This window comes from Aythya fuligula, chromosome 18, assembly GCF_009819795.1.
Source record: "Aythya fuligula isolate bAytFul2 chromosome 18, bAytFul2.pri, whole genome shotgun sequence".
In the NCBI taxonomy this organism is placed as follows: domain Eukaryota; kingdom Metazoa; phylum Chordata; class Aves; order Anseriformes; family Anatidae; genus Aythya; species Aythya fuligula.
Genome location: NC_045576.1, coordinates 2,598,972 through 2,613,721, shown reverse-complemented (window position 1 = coordinate 2,613,721; position 14,750 = coordinate 2,598,972). Strand labels below are relative to the sequence as shown.

The 14,750-nt window shown below is 51.0% G+C and overlaps 1 protein-coding gene across 1 annotated transcript; it reads right to left on the bottom strand.

Moving 5' to 3' along the window:
• Positions 1 to 5,041: 5,041 nt before the first annotated feature.
• On the bottom strand, positions 5,042 to 11,583 carry TEKT3 (tektin 3). Its single transcript, XM_032199798.1, has 7 exons — positions 10,992 to 11,583; positions 10,390 to 10,473; positions 8,959 to 9,029; positions 8,601 to 8,744; positions 7,087 to 7,309; positions 6,767 to 6,921; positions 5,042 to 5,258 (listed from the first exon to the last, which is right to left on the bottom strand). The coding sequence occupies exons 1-7, from the start codon at positions 11,568 to 11,570 to the stop codon at positions 5,042 to 5,044; spliced, it is 1,473 nt and encodes a 490-aa protein (XP_032055689.1). The 5' UTR covers positions 11,571 to 11,583.
• Positions 11,584 to 14,750: the final 3,167 nt, after the last annotated feature.

Sequence of the window (14,750 nt, the reverse complement as noted above, 5' to 3'; positions counted from 1 at the left end):
CCCAGGCAGGATGCTGCACGCGACGGCGGAGCTAGGGCCATCGGCGGCTGCAAGCCCCGCAGGACTGCAACATCTGGAGCGCCATCGGGACATTCCTCGCTAATGAGGCTATTTCGAGCCGCCCTGCTGCCGTGGGCTGGGCGCGTAGGCTGCTTGCAGAGCAGAAGGAGCCACCGTGAATGGGGCTGCGCAAACACAGCGCGAGAAGGGGCTCGTCCCCAAGGACCATGAGCTAGTCTGTTGTGAGACAGTCTGACAGTCTTCTGGTTTGTATTTATGGGTCTGAGATCTCAGCTCCTCTGCCTCCGGGTAAATTATCTGACCCGCTCCCCAAAAACGCAGCAAAAGAGGCACAATGGTGAAAAGCAGCTGGGGTCATGCGCTGCACCCAAGCTCCTCTGTGAGTGTGGTAGAGCACGAGCAGCTCAGCCTCAGTCCTGAAAACAGTGCCAAAAGCACAGGACAAACAGCTGAAACTCAAGTCAGGGAAAAGAGCAGCCTAAGGGTAACGAAGCCAATTTTGGCTGTGAGTTGCAGATTAGAATCTGTGGAGGAAGCCCGGAGAGAAGAGCACATTGACCCAGTGCTTCTCAGACCTTGGAAAGGTGCATCATCCCAACGGAGCAGGGCTTCCAAAAAACACCACCTGAAGACGTGTTGTCGCGGCAGCTCAGGAGGCTGAGGATGGGGCAGAGCTCACAGTGGGACACTGGAGGCAAAGCTCCTCTGCTCCTTCCTCGAGCCGAGGCACCAGCTGGCTGCTGTCAGGCAGGAGAGGTGGGAGGGATGACATTCACAAGGGAGCTCTTTGGGGTTTTGTTGGAGATGGCGTCACCTTCCAGCCCCGTGCAGGATGGGGAGTTGCACCGTGCTCCCCACCAAGGGGCCTGTCCTGCTCATCTGTACGAGTGTGGTTTGTGCTGGCTGCTGCCTAAATGAAAGCAGGCGCTGGAATCAATTTCAGAAATGTTTTGTGTACAAGCAAGACTTGCCACAGGCGGTGCTGGGAAAGATGTAAGGTTAAAGGATTGCGTAAACACTTGGTGAAAAATCTGAACCTTTGCCATGGGATCATTTAAAACCGTTACAATGCTTCAGCTTCAGTTTCTAGAATACAGCAACGAGAAGTTAGGAGAGCACTTGTGCCTCCTGTAACATTAAGAGGCTCAAATGCTACTTTAGCAAGGCAGCAATGGGTTTTGAGGCTTGGCAGGGTTTAAGCCTCACTGAACTGTGTTTGTGGCATCACCTGAACCAGCACATCACAGGCTCTGCCACCATTGGTCCAGAGTACTCGTACACCATCCTGTTCCTTCTCTTGGCCCCAGGCCAGGTGGACTAAACTGCTCTTAAACCAAGCCTTTCCAAACTACACCAAAAGACTAGATTTTTTCTGTATGTCCTCTCTTGTGGGTGAACACATTTAACCCCAGGACTTTGCTCCATCATCACAATTTTAGGGAGTGGCTTCCTGTTCCCTGCCCTGTGATGAAGACCATGAACAATGGAAGATTCTGAATGCAAAGGTGAAGGGACAGAAATCTGCACTGCCGTCAGTGAGCCTGGGACTCATGCAGGGCTGGGATTAGGAAAACAATCCTGTTTTAAAACAACTGTGCAAGCAGGGCAATAAAGAGAGCAATAAGCACAGATGCATCATAATAAGGACAATCACATAGTGGAAGAGCTATTTGAAATGCCATTTCAAGAAGAAAAAAAAAAAAAGAAAGAAAAAAAAAGGAAAGAAATGGAAGGGAAGACACAGGCATTTCAATGTAGCAAGCTTCTAAAACAAGAGGTCTAATAGATTTTGGAGACACTTACTTACTCTTCCTGCCATTTGTTTTCCACCAAACCAAGAAGAATTTGTAAAATATTTCAGTCCTGTCAACTCTGCATTCATGCCCCTGAAAAATTTTTATCCAACTTTCTCTTTCAACTCCAAGCCAGTTGTCATCACTGATAGAGGCAGGCTGAAATCACTGGAGAAAATCCCCATTGGCCTCAATGAAACCAAAATACACCCACTAGCTCCAAAAGCCAAAAACCCAACTGTGCTTCCCAGCTGGGACATGCCTGTGTGTCAGAACATACTCAGACACTTTGAGAAACTGTGATTTGTGCTCCCTGGCATGCTGACAGCACGTAAAAGGAGCTAACCTGCTGCGAGCTCCTGTATTGAACCTACATCTAAAGCAGTTTCAAGCCACCTTTTTGCCCAGGTTATTGAGTTTTGTCCTCTTGGCTTCAGCAGTTCTGCGTTTGATCCCTTTTTCAGGGATTTCCATAGGACTGGCCACCAATGCTCTGAGCGGGCTGCTCCGTGCCCTGCAGCTCCCTGCTGAGGGACCCAGCAGATGCCGAAAGTCTGCAGGGGTTTGAAGGACAACTGGAACGAGATCATGTGAAACAAATCCATTGGGGGCTATTAAATTCAAGGACAGCACTGGCAGCTCAGGAAGTCCTTCAAATACTAATTGCTGGAAGCTGGGAAAGTAGGCTGGGAAAGTCTCACAGGCGCTTGCCTTCTTCTGGTCCTTTCATCTGAGCATCTCCCCTTGGCTCTGTCAGAGATTGAATTTGGGGCTTGTTGGACTTTGGTCTGAACCAGTACAGCCATGTGTTTGCTCCGACATTGCCCAAGTTTCTTTAAATGTTTAGCTCAAGTTCTCTCTCTCTCTCTCTCTTTTTTTTTTTTTTTTTTTTTTTTCATGATAATGATGAGTTGGGTTTTTTGGAATGCTGATGCTGTTTTGGGAGTTGTGTCTCTAGAGCATATCTACACTAGTTGTGCAATACACTGCTAGCATGCTTTTCTGGCAAACTTTCCTTTCACCCAAATTCATATCAGACATTCACTGATTTTCCTTTTCTTTTCTTAGGCAGCTAAACTGCCCAGGTCTCTCTTTGAAAAACATTTTGATAGACTGGCCTTGACTCATCACTGGATCTGGGGCGGGCATGATGCTTAGCTTGCATGAAGCAATGTTGTCGTGGTTTTATTCATTTATTTTCTGTGCTCCAGACAGCAAACAGTTTACAAATCCAGTTCTGCAGGGTTTATTGGGATGATGCAGGAGGGAGGGTGGGAATATGGCTGTGGGATACAAAGGAATTTACACAAATCATCTTCCTCAGCAACTTGGCTGATAAGCAAGCAATAAAATGGTAATAAACAGCAATAAAAGTAGGCGCGCTGTTCTTCAGAATGAAGGCATTTAAAGAAAGGAAACATCAAATCAATGCAGAAAGGCAGCAGGGACAGACAGGAAGGATAGTACTATCTAAAAGTGAATTATGAGAGCAAATCATTTAATGGTACAACAGCAAAGGCACCTCACACATCAGATGCAGGGCAGTTATTTAACGCACCTGGTGCACATCAAAGAGAGAGGCTGCTGGGTCGCAGCCCCCAAAATAACCCTGCAGAGACTGAACTGAGAAAGTTCATCTGCTGAAGGACTACAGATAATGGATGCTGAATGGGTGCAGACCCAGCAGGGACCCATGAACCCCAGTGATGGGCTTTGAAGCTCCTGGGACATGACCAGGGCTACGAGGGAGCCCAGCACAAACACCACCGTCTGCCTCTGGTCCTCATTCTTGTGGCCTCTGTTTGATTTCCTTTTCATGCAATATAGCCTCAAAGGGACATCCCTGCATGATCACTGTGCCAAGGGACTTCCCTCGGTGCTCAGCGCTCCAAAAAGGCTGGACGAAAACCCTTTTCTCTGTCCATGCTGCCAAATGTGCCAATGAAGAAACTCTTGGCTGGTGACCTTGCTGCTCATGGTGTTTAATGATCATGACAGCTTCATGTCAGCACTTGGGAGAGATGTTTTATTTCCCATCTGCTGACATGGAGCCAACAAGGGCCCCGTGGCTGCTTGCTCCCCATCAGCCCCAACACCTGTCCCTAGGGACACAGGCGGCCTCAAGGCTGAGGGTGGAACAGAAGCCTTCATTTCTGCCCGAAGAAATTGGGCTGGTGTTTTTTAGAAGGGGATGAGGAGTTGGAAAGTGGTCGAATGGTTTCCTGCAGTCTGAACTGTTTATGGCCTCAGTTATGCCTTATTTCAGCTTCCCCCATCCAAAGCCCCCTGCACATCTCCAGTAGGTATGGTGAGAGTCAAATAGGGCAGTGCACAGGCACAGCCCGCTCCTGCAGACAATTATTTAGGAGAGTGAACAGACTGAAATGAGACACAACACTAAAGCTGGAGTAAATGGAATGAAAAGCAAACTCCTCCAAAAATTTTCCTTTAAGAAAATAATAATAAAAAAATCAGGCACAGATGCAATTAACATCACCCAGCTGTGCCTTCCCTCCTGATCCCCTTTGCGTTTTATGGGGTCTAAGGTGCAGAACTTGGGATTTAGGTGTCTCCACCAACAAACCAGACCCAAGAGTTTACATTAAGAACCAATTCATACAACAAAACTAAAAACACTGCATTTTCATCAATTAGGAAGTCAAAGATACTTCCTTGTTTTACTTTTTCCTTTTTTTACTTCCCCATGCTGTCATATTGGAAGACATTTAGATTTTTTAAAAGAAAGAGAATTATCATCAGAAACCAGCTTAAAATGCAAGTCTTCCTGTTTATGAGTGGAAGATACTGCAGCGCTTCTCAGGATAGCTTGTGTTTCTGCCGCACTGTTAAAAATACATTATGGATGTCAACACCTAATTACTCCGACAACTGCCGTTACTTCCCCTTGTGCTTTTTCCACAGACAGACTCAAAAGGAGGAAGACCGGACAGGTTTTTTTTCTCCTAAAATCATTGACTGAAAGGGAAGGGTGAATCCCTTGGGGGGGGGGGTTGTTCTCAGTGCACACGGGATATTTTCATCTATCGATGCTCTGAACAAGCAGTGGAAGGAGAAAAAAAGAACAGTAGACAGTGTAAGACACAAAGTGAGCATTTAATTCCTACTCAGGGCTTCCATCGGGAAGTCTGACCGTGGATATTCAAGGTATCCTAGCAGAACTGAGAAGACATCCCACAACAGGCAGGGGGAGCGGGGCTGAGCCCAGCCTAGACGTACCCCACCAGCCGTGCCGTGCAGGGGAAGCTCTTGCGCATCCCCATGCATTTCTCCTGGTCAATGAAGAGAGAGTTGGCTTTGACAGCCAGGTCGTGCTCCAGGACTGCTTTGGACCGGACCAACGTCTGCAGCGTGTCCTCAGCATCCCTCAGGCGCTGCTGCAGGCTCTGGATCGTCTCATCGAGTTCGTGGACCTCATTGACGAGGCTGGGGAACAGCAAGAAACCTCATGAGCATCGAGGCAGAAGGATTTCTCCCTTCGGTGAGGTCAGATTAACTCGACCCTGTTTTCTGGCAGCCGTGCATGAAAGCTGAGGGCTGGGCTGCTCCTCCGCGTGGAAGCCGAGGGCAGGAGGCTGCACCAGGGCAGGGAGCCCCAGTGGTTTCCTGTTCCCCTTCGGGTTTGCGGCTTTGTCTGTTCACCCTCCTGGATTTCCCTGGGTAAGGGTCCTCCCCACACCCAAAGACACACAGCCAGCAGCAGAGGAGAGTTGCGAGAGGCTAAAAGTGAATGTGAAACTAGTGGAAGACAGAAAAAAAAATAAATAAATAAAATAATAAAATGGAAAAATAAAACAGCAGCAAGTGAGATGTTAAAGAGGGTCAAGAGCTGGGTGTTCTGAGAAAGCTTAAAATTGCTTTTCAAAGATTTCCCTTTGGATCAGGCCAAGGGGCGGCCCAGGCAGGGAGCTCAGCCCCCTCCTTGCTGCATGGGGGTGGCTGCTCGGGACACCCTTGGGTGCCTGGCTTCTCCTCCAGGCAGAGACAGCATCGGGGTGATGTTAATGAGAGGAGAGCGGAGGTGGCATCAGGACGGGTAAGACACAAAGTAGGAAGTGGCTGAGCTCTCCTCTGGTGTTCTTCCTTTCTCTGAGAAAGGGGAAGACCCCTCCAGATTCACAAACTCACCAGCTCCCACCCAGTAAACTGTCCAGCTTAGGTTTGTTTTTCCTTCTGTCCCTACAGCAGCAGCAAGGTCACCGCCAGGGGCCAGGGAGACAATTCCCTTATCTGTGAAACATCCTCGCTTCTGCCTCTTGGGGAAGCTGCTGGTTTTGGCCTGCCTTCCTCTCAGAGTGCTTGGTAACCTTGGAAGGCTGAAGGCTGAAGGAGGAGGAGGAGGCACGGAAGGAAGCCCTGGCCAAGCCTCTCCTGCTGACGGGGCAGATAAGACCTTGAAGGAATGCCAAGAAGCAGTTGCGCAGCCTGCCCCAGTCTTCCAGGAGCCTCCCACGATCCTGCACTCGAGAGTTTTTGTTTTCCACTGTCCCCAGGGCAGGTGAGGACAGTCCTTGCAGCTACCTGCTTCTCCTTGTGTTGCACCTTTCTTACTGTTACCCCAGGGGAAGGAGCTGAGTGCTCTCAGGGTGATGCTATGGGGGAGCAAGAGGCTTATCCTTCCAAACAGGGCACATCCAACCATGGGGAGGAGGACATTGATCCAAGTGGGATCAATTCAGATCAATTTAGCCCCTCATGGGGTAGCATCAGGCTGTACCTGGCCATGATGTGGCCATGGCACAAGAGCCTTCTCTGTGGGTGCAAAGCTCTCCCAGCACCAGGGATGCTTGCTCAGTGCTTTCTACTATATGCATTTAAACAAGGACTATATAGAAAAAAATAGATCCCAGTCAGTTTTGTCACCCAGTGATGTTCCTGAGGGCCACCACTGGTGACTCCTCGTGGGTGCTGCCAGCCCCACGCTCCTGCCTTACCGCAGCTGGGCGCTGTCCCGGCACAGCTCCACGTGGGGCCTCCGCGTGCGCTCGTCCAGCCGGGTCTGAGCGACTTTTAGCGGAGGCACTTTGTCCCTAATGGCTTTTCGGATGGCTTCGATGCTCATCTCGATCTGGAAGATTTCCTGCAGTGTCTGGCATGAAAAAGAAACAGGTGCATAAATTCAAAAGTGCATTCTCAAATAACAGCATCGTTTCCCATTTCCCTGGACCTGGGCCAGGTCTGCATGGAGGTTTTTGCTTGGGAGACACCACTGAGAAGAGAGCATTTTACACCAGAAGGGAAGGGCTGAGGGCACCTTGGCCAGGTGGGTCTGAATCTTGCTCTTGGCGTCGGCTGTCTCGGCGATGCGGTTGGTGAAGGCGACGTTCACGCTGTTGAACTGATTCCACATCTCGTTGGCAGTTACCACCAGCAGGTTCTCGATCTCGTCCCGCAGCTTGGCAGAGGCTGCCCGCTCGCTCTGGGAGTGCAGGATGTTGTCGTCCGTAAACTTGGCCCAGGAATCTGGCACTGAGATGCTGCGGGAGGAAAGGGGAGGCCCCCGGTGGCCCCATGCTGCTGGAGCTGCCCATGGGCAGGCAGGGATGCCACCAGGTCGGGTTAAACACAACCTCCCAGGGATCCGTGCTCTTTGACCACATGAAAGTTAAACACCTGGACACCATTCATCCCATAAAGCTTATCAAATACTGACATGTCCATGACAACTCTGCAATAATTAGGAAGGCTCACACAAACAGTAGATTCCCATAGAAAGAATGAGATTTTAATCAGCCCTCATATTTACATGTTAATGGCATTAAAGTGCCAAGTGATTCACAGCTCTGTGACAACACACAGACTGCACTGACTCATTTTGCTCGTAACTTATCTCAATTTCATACAAAACTGAATGAGCATTAGATAATACTCGATTCCCTGTCTGTGCACTCGGGATGGAGTTCACGCCTGTGCAGCAGTCCAGAACAAGGTCAACAAAAGCCTCAAATTCCACTTAAGCTCCATTTAAAACATGCTGATCCTCTGCACATTTTACCCCTTCTGAATTTCAGCATCAATCCTTTGCAATTCATTTGACTGTCTAAATATGTCTGAGCTCTGTTGTGAAGAATTATTCAAGCACCAGAAAAAAACGACTCAATCCATGTGTGTCCCCCCCCAACAACTGCATGTGTCTGTGTGCACAGCAGATTTATCCCCTGAGCCCTTTGCCACTCGCAGCATATCTCTGCGAGTGCTGCTTTAGGTCATCGTTCATTTATTGCAGAGCCAAAGCTGAATTCCTGGCACCCAAAAGCATCTGAACTTTGTCCCAGGACCATGCTCTCTACTCCTTTATCTTCTGTGCCATCTGGGCTCCCTGCCAGCCCCTCTGCCAGCAGGGGTGAGCCCCCAGATGTTACGTCAATGAAGAGCACTTGGGAAGCAGCGACACAGCCTTGGACATGTGCACGGACCTAACGAGGTGCATCGCAGTGCTGAGCTGAATTCATTTTCAGGCTGATCTCTGCACCCTGATCTAATTTTTAATTAGGTGGGACACACTTCATTCTGCTTTTTCTCTCTAAACCTTGTTCTTTGAGCCACCCAGTACAGAGGGCTGGGCTGGATATGGCATGCCAAGGCACAGGGGATGGGGACAGCTGGCGCTGTGCCAGAACAGCCAGTGCCGTGCTAGGACAGCCATCGCTGTGCCAGGACAGCCACCACCATGCCAGGAGTGCCATCACTGTGTCAGGACAGCCACTACCATCCCAGGAGTGCCACCACACCCCTGGGACCCGCAGCCCGGTGCTGGAGTGCACTCACGTGGCATCGACCCGCTCCACCCCGCGGTAGTAGCTGATGCCGTCGGAGGTGTTCCTCAGGTGGTGGCACTTGTCGTCGATGCGGTAGGCCGTCTGCTTGTTGGCCAGGTCCCTCTCCACCTCATGCTGGGCCGCCCTGTTGGACCTTTGGCAAGGAAAGAGCAGCCATCAGTGTCCTGCGTGGCTCAGGGCTTTCCCCCGGGACTGCGGGCTCCCACGAGCATCACCACTTCTTTGTATGGGGCTGACAGAGGGGTTCGCATCTACAGGATGGGGTAAGGGTGGGGGTCTGCTGGGGTTCGTGTTACAGGTGCAAAGTTACTTCAGCCCTGCCGCATGAGCTGGGAGCTGTCCCTTACGCGAGCTGGGCTTTCGCCCTGTCCAGGAAGCGCTGCATCCTCTCCTGGCACGACCTGATGACGTCCACCTCCTGGGCAGAGACAAAGCACATCAACATCAGTGTTGGTCCTGGTCATACTCATCCCCTCTGGCCTCTCTAGCCCTGGTGTAGTGACCAGGAGGGGGACAGGACAGTGCCATGGCCACAGCCGCAGCCTTTGCCCTGACTTTCGGGGGGTGGCCAAGCATTTTGTCATCTTGATTTCCACTCCAAGAGGTGGTTAGTGCCGCACTGTGGCAGCAAGGCTAGATCCTGACCTGGTCTGATTGTTCATAGCAGTTACCTGGATGAGCTACACAACCATCCCCAATCAGCACCTGCCCTTTTTGCTCCCGGAATGTTTTCTACCCCAGGAGAGATCCCATACAAATGGGACAAGGGGATTTTCCTTCAATGCGAATTCCCAGCCACTTCTAAGAATGAGACTGGAGGAAGGCATGTGCTGCTCAGCACTCTCCTGACCTCAGCACACCTCCGTCACATTTGTACAGCCCCAGATCCTGGAGGCAGTGATCAGGAGGCTCCAAAACAGGTAATTTTTAAGCTCTCCTGTTTGTAACAACCAGCTGAAAAGCACGGCCTAAATGTGTCCTCAACACTTGAAATCCAAACAGCCATTATAAAGATACCAACTCTGACTATTTTCCTAAAATCTCATGACCTTTAAACCAATCTGCTAATTTTTTAGGGCCTGACTCATAAGAAAAAATCTTCTAACAGAGCAGTGGCTTCACAGTCCCAGGGGCTGCCGTTTCCTTCCCAGCTTCACGAGGCCCTCGCAGTGATTGTGCTTTGCTGTACCCTGGGTTAGGATCCCATCTTCTGTGCCAACTCTCATCTTGTTTGCTTTTATTCATAATTTAAAGCAGACTATATAAAGGCAGGCAGGAGTGCACGTTTTTATGGTTTCTATAAAATGTACTGCTTAAGTACACAGAGCGGCAGTCCTGCTGCAGCCGCGCTGCTCTGAGCAAAGCAAAGCTGGGGGTAGATGTAATATTTTTATTAGACTGGCTAGTACAGCTGGAAAAAGCAGAGAAGCTGTCAGCCACACACTGCCTCCCCTCTATCTGTACGTGCATATCTGTGTGTGCTGAGATGAATGTAGGTGCTGTCTGGGCAGGGCTGTGGGGTGCAGGACACGGGGCAAGAAGACAGGGACAGAAACTGCTTGAAGGGGGACCAGGACCTCTGCATGCTGCACAAAGACACAGCTGCTTTCCAGTAAGTTAGGGAAAGTCTTACCCCAAAATGTGGGTGTGCTGTTGATGGACACACCATCCCTTGGCCCAGGGACTGAGGGGTTTAGTGCCCAAGAGCCAGCTATGGAACAGGTAGGGCAGTTTAGGCAGAAGGAGCTCTAGCACATGCTCTGTGCTGCCAGACTCACTGTGAAGAGCTCTTTCTCCACTTTGTCGTGCACCAGGTCGATGCCCATCCTCTTCTCCCGGTGGAGCAAGCACTCCTGAGCGACCTGTTGGGGACATGCCAAGCTACAGGGACAGGGTCCCGTCCTCCAGTAATGTAAGAGAAAAGAAATTGGAGGTGGGCACAGAGAGGAAAAACGTGTCCGGGGCAGGGTTTAGCTGGCAATGAGCAGCTGAGCTGCAACATCAGCATTACGTTGTACGAGGAGTGCACGTGGCCCTGGTGCACCCGCAGCTGTGCATGGGGACCCGGGTCTGGCTGGAAGCTGACCTCACCCGAGCCACGTAGCACGACACGGGCTTTCCTATCCCAACACAAGATGTTGGATATACTACTAATAAAAATATTTGGTTAAGCAAATAGTGTTCTGATGTGCTCAGCATGCCCTGATAGGGGATGCAGCAGATGGCGAGGGGCTTGTTTACTGCTGACTTAACTAACGGTCCCTTAATAAAAACTTTCTAGACGTTACGGGGCTCCAATGAAACTTAATTAGACGTTTGAATGGCTGCAGATGTCTCAGCAGCAGTCTGCAGTGTGCAGCCCGCTGGGCACAGCGCTCACCTGGAGCGGGGCCTCGGTCTCTGCCAGGGCTCTTTCCAGCCGCCTCTTCATGTCTGAGAGTGCGTTGGTCTCCCCGATCATCTCATCCAGCTCATGGCAGAGCTCCGACTTCCAAAAGTCTATGTCATTGACACGCTCTCCCAGGTTTTTGGTGCTCTCCGTCTGTGTTTTCTTCGTCTGCTGGTACTTGTCCTGAATCAGGCGGGAGGTGTCGACCCTGAGGTTCTCCGAGTTGTGCCGGGACGTCTCCGACTCCCTGTAGTTGGTGAGGTTGGAGCGGTACCAGTCATCGGGGGTGTACCGGGTGAAAAGGGACGTCCTGTTGGAAACGAACGGCAGCATCTTGCTGGGGGTGAGCCCCTGGGCGCTTCCAGAAAAGGGAGCCAAAGTGGGATTGATGGCAGCCGTCCTATAGTAGGCACTGGGTGCCCAGGGAAGGCTGAAGCTCTGAGGCAAGGGGTAGTAAGGAAAACGGTTCTTGTAGCTCGAAGCCATGGTGCTGATGGCAGGCAGAAAGTTGGTGGGGGTCGACCTCGGGTGGGCATGAGTTGCCGTCAAGGGCGAGCCGATGAGCTCCATGCTTGGTCGCTGCTCTTAGGGCAGGGGTCCTGCAGGGGGAGGAGGCAGGAGTCGCACTCAGCAAGCATTTCTTGTAGCAACACAAGCAACGTACAACACCGAGAGCAAGCACGCAGCACCCACACAGCGCCCAAACGGGCTTAGAGCTCTCGAAAGCAAATCCCTCCTGACAGCATCCCGAGCACTTGTATATACAAGGATTTGGCTTTGTTGTTAGTATCTGGTGTCAGGTCTTGAAAAGCAGAGAGAAACAAATCATCGCTGCTGAGGAGAATGACAGATATTATGCCTTCATTTTCCTTAAATCTGTCATTCCAATGAAACTGTAGTTGCTGATTCTCTGCTGTTCATTTGTTTCTTTTGGCCGGCATATCTGCTGATCTTACAGTGCTCCAGATGTGATTTTTCCTTTAAAAGTTCCATTACCGGCCCTGATAGCTGTGTCCCTTTGGACATGCAGCTGCTACCAACCCAGCATGATTTGTGGGTGAGGGACTCTGTCCTCACTGCACCCTCACTTGCACTAAAAGCTCAAACGAGGAGCCTGCAGGCAAGCTGAGCTGTGCAGAACTACACTCAAATTCGAAGAAACTCCCACCAATTTTACTTAAAAAAAAAAGACATCTCTCTTGACTTGCAAAAGATGAAAAATGTCTGTGTTGCAGCCAATGTCAAATAAATGCACTTGGAAAGGAGAAATCATCCCACAGTCTTTTGGGGGCAGCTCGTAAACGTCAGCAACCCAAGGCAGTAACCCAGAGCAAAGCAGCCCAGGGAGACTGGCACCACTGGACGCCCTCACGGGTGGGGGGAGCTCCTCAGCCAGGTGAGATCAGAAATACAAGTCAGAGGGCCAGATAAAGTACCTAGAGCACCTAACCCAAGGACACGTGCTCAGGAGGGTTTCTTGTGCTTGATACAGAGCTCTTGCATGGTTGCAAGTGTCACCCACAGGCAGAATAAGTCACCACGGCCATAAATAGCCTGCTGCTGCGGTACATGGACATGTCCTGCCCCAAATACCACCCCATCCACATCCCACCCAGCCTGGCCAGAGCCCTGCTGAAAGGCTGGGACAGCAGCGTGCCACAAGGCCCATGGATGGCAGGGGTTTTGACACGAGGCATTGCTAAATCCTGTTTGCTACTGCATGCAGTCAACATTATCCCTTTAAAAATAGGCCATTTGCATGCAGTGAACTGGCTGTTATTCTAGAACAAAGTGTCCACACAAGCAATCACATGACGAGCTTTAATTGCTCCTCTTGGGCTACCCTGATCAATTTGCATGAGTAGGCAAGCTGAGAGAGGCCGGCCTGTTTTAGAAATTATAAAACCCTTGGGGAAAAGAGGGGTTTTTGCTTCTAGTCAGCTCTGCAACAAAGAGCACCTCTACAAAAGGCAGGACCAACAACTACTCATGGTTTCCTACCAAAATGCTTAAAAGAGGATGGATGGGCAAGGGAGAGATGAGCAGGTCCTGTGCCCTGGTGGCACCGCCAGGCTGCTGGCAGCGGGTGACACTCGCTGTGTCTCCGGTGCCCGCAATGGTTTGATGCATTCATGTGAGCGCTGATCAAAATGCAGCTATTAAATAAATGCATGGCACAGACAGGAGAATAACAGGTCCTGCAGCTAGGGTAAGTCAGAGGAAAATAGGGATGAGTCAGAGGGGAAATGTGCCCAGCCTGCAGCTGGGAAATCATTGAACTTTGCAGATGGTATTTTCAAGCTGTGCCCGATTTTGGCCTCTCTCGCCTGGCTGCCCCAGTACCTGAGTCCAGGGCAGCAGAGCTGCAGGCACCGAGCCTCGGCCCCGGGGTCTGACCTGGCCCAAGCAGAGCTGGGACAGGCAGCGGGAAACTCACACCCTCGGGTTTAACAAAAATATATTTGCAAACACGAAGCCAGTCTGGCAGAACCGAGGACGAAATGTCTGTGCTCGGGTCCAACAAAAACCTCTGTGCGTGCCGGTTCCCACAAAGCCGTCCCTTCAGCCCTTTTGTCCCTGCTGGGTTTCACCCAGCTCAGTGCTACTTTTTGTACCTGAGAAACAGCCTTCAGAGAGGAGACAACTTCCCTGGCTCCCACCCCGTACGTAAATTATTCTCTTTGAGATCCTGATATATGTATCTTTAGAAAAGGAGAAAAAAAGCCCTTGGGAATGGATTGGGGTTGTATTTCCCTGCATTTCCAGCTGAAATAAATGTTCCTTCCTCCCCCTTGGGATAAACTGCCCTCAGGTGACACTTTCTGCCCCCCTGAACACAGATGCTCTGGAGCCCCCGACCACCTGAGCACATGCTTTGGGGTATAAGAGGTACCACCCCAATGATAACTGGAGGGGATTAGGAAAAATATCTACTTCTAACACCCCCATTACTCCCAGTTAAAGCATACACTTACCTCTGCTGCCTGGGTGGGTGCTCAGGGGGTGCCCGGGGGCTGCCACTCACCACCGTGCTGTCAGGCTGTGTGGCAGCAGCGCTGGGTGCTGCAGCATCCCCAGCACCCGGCCACCAGGGACACAGGACCTGGGGGGGCGTTGCTACGGGCGCTGGGTGCTCAGTGACCGGATTCTGCCTGGGCAACCTCCTGCAGCTGCTATGGCAACCTGGGGATGCTGTTGGGCAATGCAGCATTCTCAGCGGGCATCCTAGTGCCTGCTCTGGGCAACCTACTACCCGCACCGGGCAACTCAGTGCAGCACCTGGGCAACTCAGTGATGGCTCTGGGCAACTTAGTACTGGCCCTGGGCTACTTGCTGCTGGCCCTGAGCAATCCAGTGCAGCTGTTGGGCAACCCAGTGCCCTAAATGCACCACCCAGTTCAGCCTCTGGGCTATGTAGTGACTGTGCTGGGCAACTTGATCCCACCCCTGGGCAACCATGTGCTGGCCTCGGATATCCTAGTGTTAGTGCTGGTGCTCCTGGGCCAGCCCTACATCACACTTTACCCAGGGGAAACATTTCCCTTGGCTTCATTTTATCCCTTTAGACTAACTGTCAGCAATGCGGATGGTAAATCAAATATTCAGGCTGATGTTTGTCCTTTCGTGTTCCATTGTCAGTTTCTTCTCATTTTCCCACCTATTGCAGTCACTGACTGAGACAGTACCAAAATGCTTTACAGCCTCTCGTGAGCAGAAATCCAGGAATCCTTGCCTCTTTGCCAAAGATCC